Here is a 20256-nt window from a genome sequence, read left to right on the forward strand (position 1 = left end):
TGGTAAGAAAAAGAAATAAAAGGCACTGGAAAGATTGGAAAGGAAGAAGTAAACTATATTTACAGATGACATGATCTTGCATTATATATAGAAATCCTAAGGAATCTGCTAAAAAAAACTATTTAAATTAATAGATGATTTCAACAAAGTTGTAGGATATGAAATCAATATAGAAATTGTATTGTAATACACTTGTAATGAACAATCTGAAATAAAACTAAGAAAATAACTCCATTTACAATATCATCAAAAGAATAAAACACTTAGAATAAATTAAACAAAAGAGGTGCCAGACTTGTACATTGAAAACTTACAAGACATGTTCAAAGAAAGTAAAGAAGATTGAAGCAAATGGAAAGACATCCTATGTTCATGGATCAAAATACTTAATATTGTTAAGATGGCAGTACTCTCCAAAATGATCTATAGATTCCAAGCAATCCCGATAAGAAGCCCTGCTGGATTCTTTGTATTAATAGACATTGACAAGCTGATCCTAAAATTCATATGGAAATTCCAGGGACCCAGAATGGCCAAAGCAAACTTAAAAAAGAACGAAGTTGGAGAACTCACACTTCCCACCAATTTCAAAACTTTATACAAAGCTACAGTAATTAAAATAATGTTCTGGGACTTCCCTGGTGGCGCAGTGGTTAAGAATCCGCCTGCCAATGCAGGGGACATGGGTTCAAGCCCTGGTCCAGGAAGATCCCACATGCCGCAGAGCAACTAAGCCCATGCACCACGACTACTGAAGCCCGCATGCCTAGAGCCTGTGCTCTGCAACAAAAGAAGTCACTGCGATGAGAAGCCTGCACACTGCAACGAAGAGTAGCCCCCGCTCGCTGCAACTAGAGAAAGCCCACGCACAGCAACCAAGACCCAAGACAGCCAATAAATTAAAAAAAAATAAATTTATATAAAAAAATAATGTGCTGGGCTTCCCTGGTGGCACAGTGGTTGAGAGTCCGCCTGCCGTTGCAGGGGACACGGGTTCGTGTCCCGGTCCGGGAGGATCCCACGTGCTGCTGAGTAGCTGGGCCCGTGAGCCGTGGCCGCTGGGCCTGCACGTCCGGAGCCTGTGCTCTGCAACAGGAGAGGCCGCAACAGTGAGAGGCCCGCGTACCGCAAAAAAAAAAAAAAAAAATGTGCTGATAGCATAAAGATAGGCATATAGATCAATGGAACAGAACTGAGAATCCAGAAATAAACTCATACTCAAGGCCAGTTGATTTTTGACAAGAGTGCCAAATTCATTCAATGTGGAAAGAACAGTCTTTTCAACAAGTGGTTCTAGGACAACTGGATTTCCATATGTAGAAGAACGAAATTGGAATTCATTCTCACACTCATACAGAATTAAATTCAAATTGGATCAAAGACTTACACATAACAGCTAAAATTATAACACTGAGAAGGAAACATAGGTGTAAATCTTTGAGACCTTGGATTATGCAATAGTTGCTTAGATGTGACACAAATTGCACAAACAACAAAAGAAAAAATAAACTGGAATTCATCAAAATTAAAAAAATTTGTGTTACAAATAACACCATCAAGAAAGTAAAAAGCCTACAGAATGCCAGAAAATATTTGCAAATCATATGTCTAATAAGAGACTTGTATTCAGAATATATAAACGTCTCTTACAAATCAATAATAAAAGACAAATAAACCAATTCAAAAATGGGCAAAAGGTCTGAATAGACATTTCTCCAAGGAAGATATACAAATGGCCAATGAACACATAAAAAGATGCTCAACATCATTATTCATTAGGGGAATGAAGATAAAAAACACGATGAGATCCCACTCCACACCCACTAGGGTGGCTAGACTCAAAAAGTCAGACAAATGTTGATGAGGATGTAGAGAAACTGGTACTCTCACACATTGCTGGTGGGAACGTAACATGGTGCAGCTGCTTTGGAAAATGGTAAGTTCCTCAAAATGTTAAATATGGAGTTGTCATACAACCCAGCCCTTCCACTACTAGGCATACACCCAAGAGAAATGAAAACACGCGTCCACACAAAAACTTGTACATGAATATTCATAGCCACATTATTTACAATAGCCAAAAGTGGAAACAACCCATGTGCATCAACTGGTGAATGGATAAATAAATAAACAAAATGTGGTATAGCCATGCAACGGAATGTTATTCAGCCACAAAAAGGAATGAAGTAATGAGACATACTACAACATCAATGAACATTGAAAGCATTATGCCACGTGAAAGAAGCCAGACACAATAGGCCACGTAGTGAATGATTCCATTTATATGACATGTCCAGAATAGGCAAATCCATGGAGACAGAAAGTAGATTAGTGTTTGCCTAGGGCTGGGGAGGGGGTTCAGGGTTTCTTTCAGGGGTGTTGAAAATGTTCTAAGATTGTGGTCATGGCTGCACAACTCTTTAAATATATTAAAACCCATGGAATTGTACATTTTACAATGGGTGGACTATATGGTATATACATGCATTACGTCTCAATAAAGCTGTTGTATACATGAAAAGTAACCTTGGTAAGTCAGAAATGTACCACAATATCATACTCAAGTATTAAAACAAAGGCCACAAGATGAGATCAGGGTAGTTTATGTGATAAACTGCAGAAATTCCAGTACGTCTTATTAGATTCCATTGTCACCATGTATCAACAGATATGCTACCATTTAAAAGTAAACAGATTACCGAGATACAAAGAAATACTCTGTAGAATCAAGCACTATACTCAGATCTTAGTAAACTCTAACTGGAGTGTCCTTGTTCTAGGTTTTAAACCAAAGTTTAAAAGAGGAAAGTGGAGCTGAGAGTAGCATACATGTTTGAAGTTTCAAGCTTACTACACACCTACCCCAATAATTTGACCTAGATCTTAATCTTGAAGTCAGCTATCCTGGCCCTATGCCAGGATTTTACAGCCCAATCAGGGGTCCCCTGATACCTAGATATATGTAGGTGACAAGATGGAGATATAGACCCGCCGGCTAGCTGGAATTATTCCTTTAGAGATGGAGATTTAATTGAAGCTCTCACCAAATATTCAGACTTTTACACAGCAATCCTCAAGGTCTTAGAGCTCCCAAGGCCATGCTGACTCTCAGCTGGAATCTTTCTCCCTTCCTGAGGATGAATTCATTGCCCAGCCCTCATGCCCACCTCCCAGCCATCCTTCATGCTGTTATTGAGGTTCCTTAGTTGGACCAGACTCTGGCTCACATCTCTTCCCTTTTAACCTTGAGGGACCTCGTGTTTTGCTCTGATGTGACCTGATGAGCCCCGAACTGCTGTCCTGTCCCTGAGTGGAGACAGGGACCCACATGTGGCAGCCCTATATCTTGAGTGTTCTGGAGCAGTCTTCAACTCTGCCCATTGGTTATCTATGATCCAATACATTTTTCTCATCTAGTCGAATGTAGTTAATATTTTGATTCCAAAGGTATATTACATTTAACCACATGCAAACATTTGTGATTAGAGAAAGAAATCACCCATAATTTTACCTTGTTCATGTGCATACCCATTTTTACATAAGTACAATCACAGTAAAGAGAAAATTTTGTACCATATGGTTTCACTTATCAAATCATAGGAATTTTACGATCCTGTTTTTTACTTAGAGTCACTGTCATGCTGAAGGAGCAGACAGAAGCCCTAGGCTCCATTATTTCCAACAATAACAGCAGTTGTTAACATTTATAAATACAGCCCCTTACCATGTCCCAGACATTGCTCTAGGCACTTTGCAAACTTAATCTTCACAATAACTCTATAAGGCAGGTACTATTATAGCCCCATTTTACAGATGAAGAAACTGAGACACTGAGAGGTTAGATGCTTTGTCCAAAGTCATATACTAGTAACCCAGGCTGCCTGGTGCCAGAGTTTGTGCTCATAACTCATCCACTGAGTCTCGAACTTTAGTGAGAATCAGAATGCCATGGAGGGCCTGTTAACACACAGACTGCTGGGCCCCGCTCCCAGACTTTCTAATCGAGTAGGTCTGGGGTAGAGTCCAAGATTCTGCATTTCTCGCAAGTTTCCAAGGGATGCTGATCCTGCTGCTGCGGGGATCACATTTGAGAACCACTGCCTCCCGACAGCAGCACGCAGCTTAGAGATACCCGAATCCCCAAACCAGTTATTACAGTGGTCAGGGAGGGGGCATCACTTGTCATCTGCCTTCTCTTCTCCTTCCCTCATCCTTCCCTCTGCAGGACACCCACCGAGGAGCACCACGTCACAAGGGGGTTGCCTGAAGAGAGGGCTTATTATGCCAGTCTCAGACTCAATTAGCTAAATGCAATCCCATCCATTAAAAAGACTGATAAATTGGCCCCTGGCTGTCAGGCTGCCCTGGCCACTGCTGAATTAATGCCTGTGCTGTCACTTGTCTGGTGCCTGCAGCCAATAGATCTCACAGGTTAATAAGATTAACTGAAGATTAACTCAGCCAGACTGCCTGAAGCCTCTCATGTCCCCCCCAGACTGGGGAGGCTCAGGCTTGTCCTTGGTGCAAAAAAGCTCTGATCTCCTCCAAAGAGAGCAGCTTTCCAGAAGAGGAAGGGCCATTTTGTGTTGCAACCACTAAGTCAAATTTCACTTTGTGATTTGCAGGATTGAGATGGGCTCATCCGGAAATTGATTGGTAGGTGTGGGGAACAAACTGGTTTAGCATTAATGAGGAGGAAGAGATTTGTCCATTTGATCCCAAAACAAATCACTTGAAATTTTGGGCAGCTGTGTCACCAGGGAAAGAGGGTGGGACCTGGGGCTGGACAGAGCTGGCTCTGAGCCTACCTCATCACCACCTAGCTGTGTCTCCTCTCTGAACCCAGGATTCCTCACTAATAAAATGCACCCATAATATTTCCACCCTGTCTGTATTCCAAAGCCATGAAAGGATCCTAGGAGACAAAGTCTGGAGCAATGTTTTGGATCCTGGGAAGTACCTAAACTAAAGGCTGGCCCATCGGTGGCCCTCAAGGGTCACTGCCTGAGGAGACAAATCAGAAATAGAGATCAGAGCTCAGAATGATAGAGCAGCCAGGCATCTGAGTTCAAAAATGAGGTTTTCCTCTTTGAAACTGCCCCCTAATATCTGCCTAGGGCCTTGCCCTTCATGAAGGTCACCTGCAAGGCAGTCCTCTTATAGCGGACACTGTGATGTGCTGCCCAGATCTCACCTCAGGGACAAACAACTTAGTCTCCTAAGTGTCAGCAGAGCTGCCATAGGTAGCATTGCACTGCCAGCCCTCTTTGGGGATCGCTTGTCAAATGTCACACCTCCTTCCTGGGGTGGCTCCTTCATCCCAAGTCAGGCCAACTCTGAGGGGCCGGCTCAGAGACAGAGCCTCCCGCTTAGATTGACCGAGTGAGGCTGTTGTCAGGACTGCGGTACAGTTTACTTTATCCCCTCTGCACGATCCTGCTTCCTTACCCACTTTCCACAGCTGTCGATCACAAGATCCTCCCTACTAAACTTCCCGCACGCTCATCTCCCTCTCAGAGTCCACTTTCTGGGACACCCAACCTCGCTTGGCAGAGAGAGCACCTTGCATTTTGAAAGGTGCGTAGAGGCGTGCTCCTACCGGCCCTGTCGGAGACTAGCTTTCCCTCTCCCTTTTCCTGTTAATGACCTCTAGGCAATCTCTCTCTTCAAAAAAAATTGTCAAATTTAGTTTCTTTCTCTTATGCCTTTCTTTTTTCCCCCTTTTACAAAAGCAAAACGTGTTTGTCACAGTGAAAAATCAGAACATACAAACAAACTGAAAGAGGAAAAGAATACACATCATCCTACACACTGCTGATACCTTGGGTGTATCGTTCCTGAAATTTTCCTATGCCAAACAAATTAAGGGATCATACTGTAAATATTGCTTTGTGGTTTGTTTGCTTAAACTCTCTCTCTCACTCCCACAATAAATCTTTTCTGCCAGCCTTATTCAGCTACCCTGTGAGACTGGGGAGCTAAAGACCCAGAAGCCTGTGGGCAGCCAGAGACCCAAGTCCAGCCCCTCACATAATAGAGATGTGGAAACTGGGGCCAAGAAAGAGGAAAGGTGTCTTCTCAGGTCTCACATTGCGTTAGTGTGACAGGGGCTCCTCCCCACCACCCAAGGCCATCCATATCACTTCCTGAGCTTGTTTTCCAGATGTCTGAGTTGCCCAACCAGGTTCAAACCAGGAGAGGAGCAGGAAACAGGACTTGCATAAAAGAAAGGCAAGAAAACATGGACAGCATATCAGTGTTTGTGCCCGGGTCTGGGCCACTTTGCAGGCTTCAGAGCCCAGCCCTCAATCAGGAGGCCAAGGTTCCGCTCAGTACTCTAAGCAGAGTACTCAGAGCACCCCTCACGGCCACTGTCGTCCTGCTTCTGCTCAGTACTCTGCAGCCCTGCCTCCCATCTATTCCCAGCATGATGGCCAGAAGAGTCATTCTCAAAGTCAAGGGATAAGGAGATGGATTCTTAGATATGACACCAAAAGCACAAGCAACAGAAGAAAAAAATAAGATAAATTGGGCTTCATTAAAATTAAACATTTTTGTGCTTCAAAGGACACCATCAAGAAAGTGAAAAGACAACTCACAAAACTTAAGAAAATATTTGCCAATCATCTACCTAAGGAACTTGTATCTAGAATATATAAAGAACTCTTACAACTCAATAATAAAATGATAAATAGTAATGTAATGCAAAAATGGGTAGACATTTCTCCAAAGAACATATACAAATGGCCAGTAAGTACATGAAAAGATGCTTGACATCTTTAGTCATCAGAGAAATGCAAACCGAAACCACAATGATATCCCACTTCACACTCACTAAGATGGCTAGAATCAGATAATCACAAGTGTTGGCAAGGATGTGGAGGAGTTGGCCCCAAATACACTGCTGGTGGGAATGTAAAATTGTGTAGCCACTATGGAAAACAGGCTGCAGTTTCTCAAATGATTAAACATAGAGTTACTACATGACCCAGCCATTCCATTTGTAGTTATCACCCAAGAAAATTGAAAACATATGTTCACACAAAATCTTGTACACGAATGCTTGTAGCAATACTATGCATGATAGCCAAAAGGTGGAAACAAGCCAAATGTCCATTAACGGATAAACAAAATGTGCTATATCCACACAATGGAACATTATTTGGCAATAAAAAGGAACGAAGCTCTGGTACATGCTATAACGTGGATGAAACTTGTCAACATTATGCTAAGTGAAATAAGCTAGTCACAAAAGGTCACACGTTGTATGATTCCATTCATATGACATGTCCAGACTAGGCAAATCCAAGAGACAGAAAGTAAATTAGTGACTACCAGTGGTCGGGGGTGGGTGTTGGCGGACGTGGGAAGTGACTGCTAATGGGTAAAGGGTTGCAAACGTTCTGGAATTAGACAGTGGTAATGGTTGCACATATACGGGAATATACTAAGAACCATTGAATTGTGTGCTTTAAATGGGTGAATTGCAAAAAGATACATGTACCCCAGTGCTCACAATAGCCAAGACGTGGAAGTAACTTAAATGTCCATTGGCAGATGAATGGATAAAGATGTGGTATATATACATACAATGGAATATTACTCAGCCATAAAAAAGAATGAAATAATACCATTTGCAGCAACATGGATGAACGTAGATAGAGATTATCATACTAAGTGAAGTAAGTCAGACAAAGACAAATATCATATGATATCACTTATATGTGCAATCTAAAAAATGATACAAATGAACTTATTTACAAAACAGAAATAGACTCACAGACATAGAAAACAGACTTACGGTTACCAAAGGGGAAAGGGTGGGGGAGGGATAAATTAGGAGTTTGGAATTAACAGATACAAACTACTATGTGTAAAATAGATAAACAACAAGAACCTACTGTATAGCACAGGGAACTATATTCAATGTCTTGTAATAAACTATAATGGAAAAGAATCTAGAAAAGAATATATATATATATATATATATGTATATATATACCTGAATCACTTTGCTGTATACCTGAAACTAACACAACATTGTAAATCAACTATACTTCAATTTAAATAAATAAACAAGTCAATAAATAAATAAATAAATGGGTGAGTTATATGGCATGTGAATTACATCTCAATAAACCTGTTACTAAAGAAAAATGTAAATTATATTCTATTGTTCCTCACCACACCCTCCCATTGCTTCTCATCCCATTAGATGAAAATGCAAAGTCCTTACCATGATGTGGCCTCTGGCCCCCTCTCTGGCCTCATTGCTTACCACTCTCCTTGCTTGCTCTTTTTTGGTCACTGCTGCCTTCTTGCTGCTTCTCAAACATGCCAGGCCCATTCCCACTTCAAGGCCTTGGCACTGGCTGCTCCCTCTGCCTGAAACACTCTTCTACCATATAGTCACATGGTTTGCTTCCTTCTTTCATTTGGGTCTTTGCTCAAATATCACCTCCTCAGGTAGACCTTCTCTGATCCTGCAATCCTATGGTACCCAGATCCTAGTCGCCCTGGCCACATCTCTGCTTGCTTTCCCTCATAGGGCTTCCACCATTTGAAACTTTTCTGGTTTATTGATTTCATTGTTTCCTGTCTATTTGCCTTTCACTGGATGGTAAACTCCCTGAGGCCAGGGACTTTGTCTGTCTTGGTCACCAGCCTATCCACAGTGCCTGACACATAGTAGGTGCTGGGTAAATGCATGTTGAGTGAATAAACGAGTGACTCTCACTCCAGCCAACTGTCCTTGCAAATATCTGCTCCTGATGCTGAGGGGGACTGAGTGTGAGTGTGTGGAGGATCAGTGCAGCCCTTCCTCACTGCTAACATGCTACCTTGGAACTGCTACTGCTGCTATAACTCTTTTTTTTATTTTTGGCCGCACAGCGCAGCTAGTGGGATCTTAGTTCTCAGACCAGGGATTGAACCCGCACCCTTGACAGTGGAAGTGCGTAGTCCTAACCACTGGACCGCCACGGAATTCCCTGTGAAAGTCTTGTCATTAGGTTGTTGCATGGTTTCTCTTTTTCTTTTTCTTTTTTTTTTTACGGTACACGGGCCTCTCACTGTTGTGGCCTCTCCCGTTGCGGAGCACGGGCTCCGGACGCGCAGGCTCAGCGGCCATGGCTCACGGGCCCAGCCGCTCCACGGCATGTGGGATCTTCCCGGACCGGGGCACGAACCCGTGTCCCCTGCATCGGCAGGCGGACTCTCAACCACTGCGCCACCAGGGAAGCCCTCCCTGTGATTCTTTAATTTAGCTTTCGATGGCGCTTACCACCTGCTGTCAGCTGCTACCCAATCCTGGTCCCAGCACCTGGCAGCAGTCCTGGCTGCTGTGGACTGTGGTTGCCCGGTGATCTCTGTCTTTTCCACTGGTTGGGAGCTCCTTGAAGAGAGGGGCCATGGGTGTCATTCCTGGAATGTCACCTGTACCTTAGAACTATCTGGGGAACTTAAAAATACTAATCCCTGGGCTCCACCCTCAGGGATTTTGATTTACTTGGTCTGGAGTAAGGCTCCAACATGGACTATTTTAAAAAACTCTCCAGATGATTCTTTTTTTTTTAACCTTTATTCAGTTCCTATTGTATGTCAGGCATTAGGTAAGCCCCGTACATATATTATCTCTAATTCCTACAACAAGCTTTCATTTAAAAAATGAGATTGAGAGGCTCTGTAAATCACTCAGCCAGTAAAGAGTAGCCCTACACTTAAATTCAGGTCTCTCTGACAGTTAATTTTCCAACCCAGCTTGCAGAAATAGATATGATTTCTTAATCATATATATCCCCAGTGATTCCAGTGGGCAGTGGCTTTGCTAACACCGAGCTGAATGTAAATAGTGCTTGGGGCTGCTGAGGCAGTTGACAGAGTCATAAGGCAGTTTTCTGGGGGGTTCTTCTAGCCCTGGAAGCAGTGAGAGATGAGAACTCTGTGGTTCTTAATCCCAGCTCTGTGACTTCCCAGCTGTGTGACCATGGGCATGTCACTAGCCCTCTGAGAGCCTCTGTTTTATCTTTTATAAAATGGGAAAAATAGCATCTACCTCACAGTGAGGATTAAATGGGAATGGGGATGTTTAATTTCTGGCAAATTTTATTCCCCTACTCAAAACTGCACAAGACCTGGTGTGTGTGTGTGTGCACGCGCGTGTGTGTGTGCGCATCTGCGTGTGAGGGCCCTCACTGGGTCTCCGGAGTGCAGATGGACCCCCTTTGTGCTCCCTGCTGAGCACTGACTGTGGTGTGCTGGGGTGAGGGTGTACCCGCTTGGTCCTGGGCTGGTGATCCTCCAGGCAGGCTCTGAAGGCTTTGTCTTGGGCTGGGTGAGGGGCTCTTTCTTAGGCCCTTGTTATTCAGCTGGGCTCCAGCCCATGCTGACAGCTACATAACACCAAGCAAACCAACATACAACAGGCTGGTGATAATCTCACAACAGTAGCCTATTCAAGGCTAGAAAGAGAAGAGGGCGAAGGGCCTCAGCACTATTCATTTAATACTAAGTGGCAATTTCAAAAGCAGATTTTGCTATGTATTAAGAAAAGCCTTGGTGCATAAAAGCTTAGCGGGATGGAGCCCGCTTTTTCTAATGGGCCCAGGACACCTCACAGCAGCCTCCTAACCTCCTCCACTGCCAAGGTTCACAGTGCATTGCCCAACTTTGTAGGGAAGGAAGCAGAAAACTTGACCGAGGCTGGGCCCTCTGATTGGCCTCCTTTCCTGACCCTTGGAGTCTCAGGTGCTCCCACCCCTCTCCTTGTTGGCTTGAGACCCTCAATCTCTCTTCTTCCCATCCCAAAGGCCAGTGTTTCCTGAGTCTGAGGAGCCCTTTGGAATATCTGAAAGGGAGAGGGAATCAAGAAGCGAGAGTAGGGCCCCTCTGAGGAGGGACCGATTTGCCATTCCTTCTGTGCAGGGCCCTCTGGCTCCCCACGCTGCCCAGCATCTTGCCTGGGGCTGCCTGTATTGGTACCCAACTTACTGCAACGTTTCCCCCCAACGCGTCCTTGGACCCCTTGAAGGCAAAAAGCAAATGTAATTTGTCTATGCTCTTCTCAGGACCTGACACAGAGTAGGTGCTCCATAAATTATTTTGAACTGAATGAATGAATGAATGAGGGCATAAGATAATACCTGGTTTCACGTTTCAGCTGATTAGTCCCTTGACTTTGCAGCAAAGGCCACAAGCGGTGACTAAGATTCCAATCCCAGCTCTGCACTTACTGTGTGACTTTTGACAAGTCACTCCACAGACCTAAGACTCAGTCTCCTTATTTGCAAAACTGAGGTAATAATAATGCCTGGCAGGGTTGTGGCAAGGATTGAATGTGAGAGTCAACTTAGCTCAGTGCCCAGCACATAGTTAGGACCCAATCAAGAGTAGCTACTGTGATTTTTCTTCAACTCTCCTGCCTTCCCCTTATTCCAGGAAGTTGTGGCGTTCCTCTGGCAGCAGAGTGGAGGGCTCGCTTGCACACGCAGTTCTGGACCTCTGGTCAGGACATCCTCTTCCCGGGTAGCTTCCTTTCCCACGTATCCTTTATGACCTCAGCCTGCATCACCACAGGCGGGTCCCCCGCGAGCGGCCCCCAGTCCCCCTGCACAAGCCCACCCAGGTGGGATGGCTTGATCCTCAACTGGCCCTCCTCCTCCTCCTCTTCTAGGCAGAACCAGGCGATAAGGAGATGAGCTCACAAATTGTTTTCCGCTCTTCTGAAAACTCTCAGTCCCAAAACATTGCACATAACCTCCTCGGCCAAGTTACTTTCCTAATCCCAGTTGCCATAACAACGTGACTTAATGAAGGAGCAATTTTTTTCTTAAAATAATTTGACCCGTTTCCATATCAACTGAGGTTTATTTTGGTTGCACGCTCAGCAAGGGCTTGGTAGCCAGCACCTGGCAGCACCTTCTGCACCCTGGAAGGGACCTGGATTTCCAGGGGGGGCATTTGAGAAGTGGCATGGGGATGGCGGTGGTCACTGGTGCTGAGGAGGCCAGGCTCTCAGTGAAGAGAGCAAAAACCAGAGTGTGGGCACCTCAGAAGTTCCTCCTTGGGGTTTTCGGGGTAGGAGGATGGAGGAAGCAAGCCTATTCAGCATCCTGTCCAAAGTCTAAGGCCTATAGAGACAAATTCCCTGGTGTTGGGCCTCCCTCACGGGACCATAGGCTAAGAAGGAGCCCCAGGACTGGGCCTCTGCCTTGGGCAGCTTGCAGAAGTGGGTGACAGGGGCGGGCAGGGCTGCACAATGTGCCTGGTACATGATTCTATCTGTGCCTAAGCTGGCTGTATGTGGCTAGATTTCTTCAGCAATATACTCATTCAACACACATTACTAAGTACCCGCTAGGTGCCCGGCACTGTGCAAGGAACCTGGGGACACAACAAGACACAGCCCTGCCCTCAGGGAGCTCCGATCTGGTGAGGAGCTAGGTCACTCTCAGAGGCTGCCCCCTAGGTCAGTGCTTCTCAAACTTTTCATGCATATGAATCCCATGAAGATGTTGTTAAAATGAAGGTTTGAATCAGTAGGTGGGAAGAGGGTGTGTGCTGAGATGCTGTATTCCTAACTAGGTCCCAGGTGCTGCTATTGCTGCTGGTCCTCATATCACACTCTGATTAAGAAGAAGTTGGTAGAGAAAAGACACCTGGGCCAGAGGGAGGCATTTCGCCCCTCTGTTCCTGCATCCTCCAGGGGATGTTCAGTCCTGTGAGTTTCAGCTGCATCTCCCACTGGGGTGAGATGACTTTCTCACTGAGTGGAAATTATGCTTTGCACTCTGAGGGGCAAATCTAACTTCTCTAAATATGTGGGTTTTTTAATAAACAAGAAAAAAATGGGACAACCTCAACCTTCTCAATCGAGATCCTGTTTGAATGCACACTTTGGAGCAATGTGTTGTAGGGGAACCAGCATCAGTCAGGAGTCAAATCCCAGCTCTGTCTCTTCCGAAGCCCCATGGCCTTGGGCAAGTCTCTCCACCTCTCCATGCCTCATTTTCCTCATCTACAAAATGGGGATCATAAGCATACCTGGCTTATCCTCATGGGGATGTTTTAAAGATGAAATGAATTAATATTTGCAAAGTACCAGACACAAAGTAGGTGCCAAAAAAATAGTTCATTCATTCAACAAATACATTGGGTCCTTCTCTGTACTGGGCACACAGGCATTCGGGGATACAGTGATGACCAGGATGGGCACAGTCCCTGACCTCTTGGACTTTGCTTTGAAGCAAAGGATGGTTTGAGGAGACTATGCACTATGGCTAAGGTCAGGATGTGCCAGGGTGTCCGGAGGGATGCTAGGGAGCTCTTCAAGGAGCTGTTTGCCTTGTGGAAAGACAGTCCATTGGCTGTCTTTGGCTTTGAGGTTGGAGTGCATTAACGGATGGGCAAGTGCCGAACAAAGGGCACCCGCTACTGTGGCCGCCAGCAGAGCTCAGCAATGCGCCATGGTGTGCAAGTTCCCACCCACCTTGAGGAATCAAGAGGACCTGTTAGTCTGACCTCCTAAATCCCTCTTGAATCGCTTCCTTCCTCTACTCACTGGCACCTCCCCAAATCAAAGCCCTATTACTTCTCACCTAAACAGTGGCAGGAATCTCCTGCCTGTCCTCCCTGCCTGGGGTCTTGCCCTCCATGGGGTCACCAGAGTCATCTTCTAGTCGCACATGTCAGATCACCTCATGCCTCTGCCTCAAAACCTCTGGGATAAAAAGCCAGTTCCTCAGCCTGGCTGGCAAGGCCTCCTCCACCCCTCTCCACTACACACGTGCCACTTCCTTTAGAAGCGCCATCCTCCGGCATTCCTTTGTGCTGACACGCCTCTTTCCCCTACCCCTGCCCTCTTTGCCACCCAGTAGAAGTCTACCCATCCTCCTAGAATCTCTGTTAAGTTTTCCCAACTTCTCTTGACCACATTTGTGGCTCCTTCCCCAAGGCCCTGTCTGTTGGTACACAATGAGTCTGCAATGTCTAGGTCGGTGGGTCCAAGTCCCACCCTAGGTAGTGAGCGGAAGAGAGCAGAGACAGCCCTGTGAGCAAGAGCCATAACACCATCCAGCATTGCAATCCTAGCATCCATCTTTTCTGGGTCTAGTGTTCACGAACACAAACGCTGACATGACAGGGCCCCTGCTGAGGAGAACAGCAGGCTTGAATGGGGTCTGAGGTGAACTGGGGAGGGGGGGGGACCCACGCCCATCCACAAGGGGGCAGCACTTAGTTCTTGCTGACGGATTCATTGTGGTCAGATCTTACAATTTTTAAAAAAGTGAATTGGTCCCTAGGGTCTCCAGAACCTTTTTTTTTTTTCCCTTAGATTCCATGAAGAACCTAGGGGCGGGACAGGAATAAAGTTGCAGACCTACTAGAGAATGGCCGTGAGGACACGGGGAGGGGGAAGGGTAAGCTGGTATGAGGTGAGAGAGTGGCACGGACATATATACACTACCAAATGTAAACTAGATAGCTAGTGGAAAGCAGCCGCATAGCACAGGGAGATCAGCTCGGTGCTTTGTGACCACCTAGAGGGGAGGGATAGGGAGGGTTGGAGGGAGACACAAGAGGGTGGAGATAAGGGGATATATGTATACGTATAGCTGATTCACTTTGTTATACAGCAGAAACTAACACAGCATTGTAAAGCAATAATACTCCAATAAAGATGTTAAAATAAAAAGTGAATTGGCAACTGACTTAAATTATTTTTTAAAACTATGTACAACAACAACAACAAGCTGGTCTTCAGCCACATTTGGTCTGTCAGCCTATCATTTTGCAAACTCAGAACCTGTTATTTTTTTGTGGAATGAATGAATGAATGAATGAACGAATCAATCTTTCTGGATTTTAAAGTTTGGGGAGAGTTTGTGCCTAATCAGTTTGGTTGCTATTTGGTTTGCTTTTTTGGTCTTAGGACATAAATGTCAAAATCAAAAGTCAAGTTTGTACGTTTCTCGCTTTCAAAATGAAGTCCAACCTCTTTTTATTTGGCAGCTCTAACGGTATCATTTCCTGGACAGACTGCAGGCCTTGTGAGCAGGGCTCTAACCTCAATTGTGGTGACATCCCCTCTTTGAGATGTGGGTCGCCCCAGAAGGAAGGGAGGGACACAGAGGCCACAGAACCTGTTTCTGCTGTGGTTGGTTTGCTTAGTTTGGTAACCTCTTAAAAACAAACTGCAGAGAATGGCAACGGCTCAGCTCTCTCCAACTTCCCCCCAGCTTAGCCCCAAATGGGAGAGGTTGGAGGAGATACTGAGGACCTGAATTACAGGCACCAAGGACTCAAATTCCTTTTAGGCCCTGACTCACTGTCCCTGGGACTCCTACAACTGGCTGTGGACGGCAGGGTGGGACTTGCTCAGAGGCCTGCGCAGGGTTGGGGGGGGTAGCCACTTGCACTTTCCCTGTGGCTGGGAGAACAGACTTTGAGCTTCCCCTCTTCGCCATTTAGGACCAAGGCACTCAATCCCCCAGCTGCCAGAGATGTTGGCTGATGGCTCACAGTTGAGTCCCTATCCAAGGTAATGCTCCTTCCCTGGGGGGAGGGCAGCCTACATCCAAAGACTAGTCAATAGATGGGGGAAAGGGTGGTGGGAGGAGAAAGGCCCAGCCGCCAGCCTCAGTTGGGACCCTCTGAAGGGACCATCCCAGCTCAGAGCTCCTCACGGGGTCAGCTAAGGTCTCCAGTGTGACTGTGTTTTGCAGTTCAACTCCTGCCTTTGACCAATCCTGCTTCCCTTACTTCTTCACAGGTGCTGTTCTAGAAGCCAGTCCCATAAACCTGAACAAAAATCTCAGAATCTGTTTCCCAGAGAAGCCAGCCTATGACAGCCCCTTGCCTTGGCCTCTTTTCTCCCACTGTCCTTTTTCCACTGATGACTGCAATTACTCCAAATGCTTCCATGACCATCTTGAAGGATGACCCCCCCGCCCAAATCTTTCCTGTTGCCATGGCCACTCTCCCAGTCTGCCCATTTGCATTTCCCAGAGCTGGGTGGACAACTTCACCTGGATGTCCATTTTTTTAGTCCCAAATTTAATATGTTTAAAACAAAACCCTCTCCCACCACCCTGATCAAACTTTCCTCCTGACTTCTCTATTTCTGTTAATGCTACAACTATCTCTGGAATCCCAGGCTGGAAACCTCAGCATCATCTTGTGCAGTCTCCTGCTTAGAAACCTTTAGCATCCTCCTGGTGCCTGCAGAGCACAAGCCCGTGCTGCCTCTTCTGGCATCCAGGCCTTCCCTGTTGACCCCAATCAGCCTGATTTCCTGCCAACTCTAGAACCCAGTAGTTCTTAACACATTTATGGCTTGGACCGTTTTGGGAGTCTGATGACACCTATGGACTCCTTCTTGGAATGTTTCTATAAGCATAAAATAAGATACATAGGATTACAAGGGAAGCCAACCATATTTAAAGATGGTTATAAATATATATGTTTTAAAATTTGTGATATAGTAATAGACATTTCATTATTAGCACATTGAGTAACATGATCTAGTGGCAGGTCCAGTAACGACCACACTTTTGAAGTAGCCATGAGTGTAATGTTATTTCAAAATACCTGCAGCAATGGTAATGAGATAGAAAAATCTCTGCAGTTCTAACTGGAGACAAAGTCGCAGGTAGTGCTAATATGACTTCAGTGTGCTGCTGCATTCATTAGGGAAGGAAAGGTGAAATTTCAGTTAGAGGTTAGTGAAGACAAAGTTGTCATTTTTTTCCCCATCCAAGTACATGGACTCCTGGTCAGGCACCTCTGTGCTCTGGGAGTCAATGCTGTAGCTCAAGTTGGAGATTCATCACACTTCCCTGAACAAATTTCACACATGCCATCCTGCTTGATGCTGGGAAACTAGCACTTGGGCCGTGGGTCGAGTTGGCCTCACTCTCCATGTGGACTCTCTGGCACAGGCTGGCCAGGGCTTGGGGCCCTCAGCAGAGTGGTTCACTGCCTGCCAGTGGTACACACTCAATTTGCGCAGCTCCTGGGGGATGTCTTCCCTGGCTTTTCTCCCCTGAGGTCCCAGGCCGGGTCTGAGTGATTTTACATGTCTCCACTGGCCCAGGCAAGATTACCCAGGCACTAGGATCATGGGGTAGCTCACAGCCATCAGGCCAACACATAGTTGTGGAGCATCTAGTTAAAAAAGTCACCTTCAAGGTGCCATTCAGAACGGTGGAGAGGCTACCACTCTGCTGGGGCCCTTCTCCTGAGCCTCAGTGGCTGGGACTCACCCAGTTCTTAGGCTTACAATGTGCACCCTATCCTTATCTTGCTGTCAGATGCTACTTGTCCTGCAATGCACAGGACAGTCCTATACAATGAATTGTCTTAACCAAAATGACAATCATGCCCTCGGTGGGAAACACTGAGTAGGCACTCTATAAATGTCTGCTTAGTGCTCCCGTGGTCCTCATCAGCCTGGGGCGCCAGCATCCAAGGCGTGGCTAGTCAATGGGCATTTCTCTTGACTCCTCCCATCCCCCTCCCACCTGAAATCCCTGTGACTTTTACAGCTAGAGCTGGGATTGGGTAGCAGATATGTAGGATGGTGAGAGGGCTTTTCCTACTGTGGTCACCACAGCTGTCAGTTCCAAATTGGAGCTTTCTCAGGCCTGGATCTTTGCTGGATCAAGAGGATCTGGGCTTGACAGCTGTCACTAGGCAGAGAAAAGCTGGCAGGCAGCTGCTTTCAGTTTCTTCCAAGTGCCTGGTGGCCTGGGACCCCTGTGGCTCTGCCCCTGGGAAGGAAGGCCCGTCCTGGGCCATCTCTGCCTTGCAACTTGACCTAGGGAGTGGGCACTCTCACCCAGGTCAGGAGAAGGTGCCAACTCCTACTGTGCTCTTGTGGGTAAATCATTTCCAGGCAGGAGCTGCCACGAGTCACCCTGTTCCCAGGCCAAACTACTGCAGGAAATGCCTGCAGCCATGATTGGTGGAGAAGTGGTTGCTTCTATTAGTTTGACCTGTATTCTGATGAAAGGGATAAAACACTTTATATATTAGGTTGAACCGTACAAAATTGCTGGTGTTCAACTGTTTTGGGGCAATTTCTTAGGGTTCAACCTAATACATTTTCTCATTTATTCCTTACCATAATCCCAGATAGGTATTTTTAGCTCCATTTTACAGAGCAGAGTCCTAAGTCTTGGAGAGGAAAAATGACTTTTGACTAAGGTTACATAGATAGGAAAAAGCAGGCTTGAGACTTGAACCCAACCCCCATGCTCTTGATTCTCAAAGTAGGATGATTCACCCCAGAAGACCCTACAAGCAATAATGTGAGGAGAGACAAGGTTGTGAGACCATTCTCCAAGCCTACCCTCAGGAATCCTTGGGCTGGTTGTACTCAGGAATTTTTCTTAGTTACTGGAGTTTAGTGTCAGCCTAGGTGCCTGGAGTAGAAGGCACTAAAGTGATGATGTGAGAGATTTTAGTTTGAGGGCTTTGGGAGCAAGTAGTACAGCAAAGACAAAATCTAGAGCATGTTCATCCATCCATCCATCCATCCATGGGAACTCTACTGGTTAGCTCCCATGTATGCACCGGGCTCTGCATTAGGTGCTGAGCTACTGACATCCAGGGATGAGTCTTAATTAGCAGGGTTCCACCCTTTGGCCAGCTGGGGGAGGGAGCTGGCACAGTGGAACTGGGGTGAGGGCACCATGTGCATATGGCACTTTGTGAAGCTGCTCTGTCTTCCTAGTCCTTTTCCTCTGGCCCAGGCTCGACTTGTTGGGAGGCTCCAGCTTAGGTGACCAGGCAGAAAGCAGTTGGGTTTCTTCTGATCCCTCTGAGAGTCTGATCCCTCTGAGAGTTTCTAGGCTGCAGGGCTGGAGGAGGCAGCAGCAGGAGTGAAAGAGGAATGCTGGGCCTCCGCCCCCGCAAGGCAGCCGCGGGCAAACTGGGTGTGAGATAGGTGAAGAAGAGCTCCCTCCCAGCTGCCACAGGACGACATTCCTTTCTCCTGCTCCAGAGTCCACTGTGAGACCTTGGCCCAGCCCGCCACCATGGGTTGGTTCTTGTGGCTGGCCAGGAGGGGAAGGGTAGGCTGGGGTAGGGCTGATTTGGAAATCAGTCAGGCAGTGGGCATGGGGCCACCACCGTTGCCCAGGGACAGCATGCTGCCCTGCAGGGGATAATCACATTTCTCAGCTTCCTGCCAACCCGGGGGCAAGCTCTCAAGCCTGCTGGGAAGTCCAAATGCTTCCCAAACCTGGCCTGGCTCAGGCCAGGCCAAAGCTGGCTTCCCCATCCTCAGGGCCCTCCAGCCACCTGCCTCGTCGCGCACTGCCAGCACCCATCCAGGCGCCAACCCCCAACCTCAAACCCCACTGCAAATCCCCTCACAGTATGCAATCGTGCTCATGCTCACCATTCCAGGCGCTAGGCTGGGCTGCCATGGCTGTCACCACTGACACCAAGGACTGCAGCAGCTCTGGGGGCCACTGGGTTAAGATCTCACAGTTGAGTAAGCCACAGTGTGGGCTCCTCACACCACACCCTCCTCAACCCCAGTGCCAGGGCTTTCCTCAGAGCCCCATTGCCACACCACTCTGTTTTTGAAAAAAGGAAATGGAGCATTGGGTACAACGCTCATTAAGTACAATGAGAAGCTGTGAACAGAAGTACCTCTGGAAGCAAAGAAAGGGGAACCTGTGACAGGCCCCAGATTATCACTTCCTGAGTACTCGAGGTCCTTTCCTTATCTCTGTGGCCAGCAGAGCTAGAGCCCATGAGGGGTAAGGAGCTGGGCTTTTTGTACTTGCGTTGGCTATTCTGCCCTGCACCAGGCCAGCGTGCAGCGAGTTTATGGGGGTCCACACACAAAGGACCCGAGAGGCCCCAGGAATTGTCCCAAGTTGTGACGCTGAGGTTTTCATTCTCAGCTTCTGCCCTTCTAATCCATTCCTACCCACCACAGAGACACACAACTCAGGTGACATTTTGGTCTCTGCCTGCTAGACTTCCACTCTCCAGTACCACAGCCACCAGCCATGTACGGCTCTTGAGCACTTGAAATTGGCTAGTCTGAATTGCAATGTGCTATAAGTGTAAAATTCACACCGGATTTTAAAACTGAGTATGAAAATAAGAGTGTTAAATGTCTTATTAATAATTTTTTTAATTGGAATTTTTTTTATATTGAGTTGTGTGAGTTCTTTATATATTTTGGATATTAACCCCTTATTAGATACATGATTTGCAAATATTTTCTCCCATTCTGAA

The 20256-nt window shown here is 46.4% G+C and overlaps 1 protein-coding gene across 1 annotated transcript in view; it reads right to left on the minus strand.

Moving 5' to 3' along the window:
* Window positions 1-19464, minus strand: part of NHSL2 (NHS like 2) — a 53574-nt gene extending 34110 nt beyond the window's left edge. The window contains exon 1 of the mRNA XM_060001592.1: window positions 19403-19464. Within this exon, the coding sequence (XP_059857575.1) occupies window positions 19403-19430 (28 nt within the window). The 5' untranslated portion in view covers window positions 19431-19464. The remainder of the gene's footprint in view (window positions 1-19402) is intronic.
* Window positions 19465-20256: the final 792 nt, after the last annotated feature.

This window comes from Delphinus delphis, chromosome X, assembly GCF_949987515.2.
Source record: "Delphinus delphis chromosome X, mDelDel1.2, whole genome shotgun sequence".
In the NCBI taxonomy this organism is placed as follows: Eukaryota; Metazoa; Chordata; class Mammalia; order Artiodactyla; family Delphinidae; genus Delphinus; species Delphinus delphis.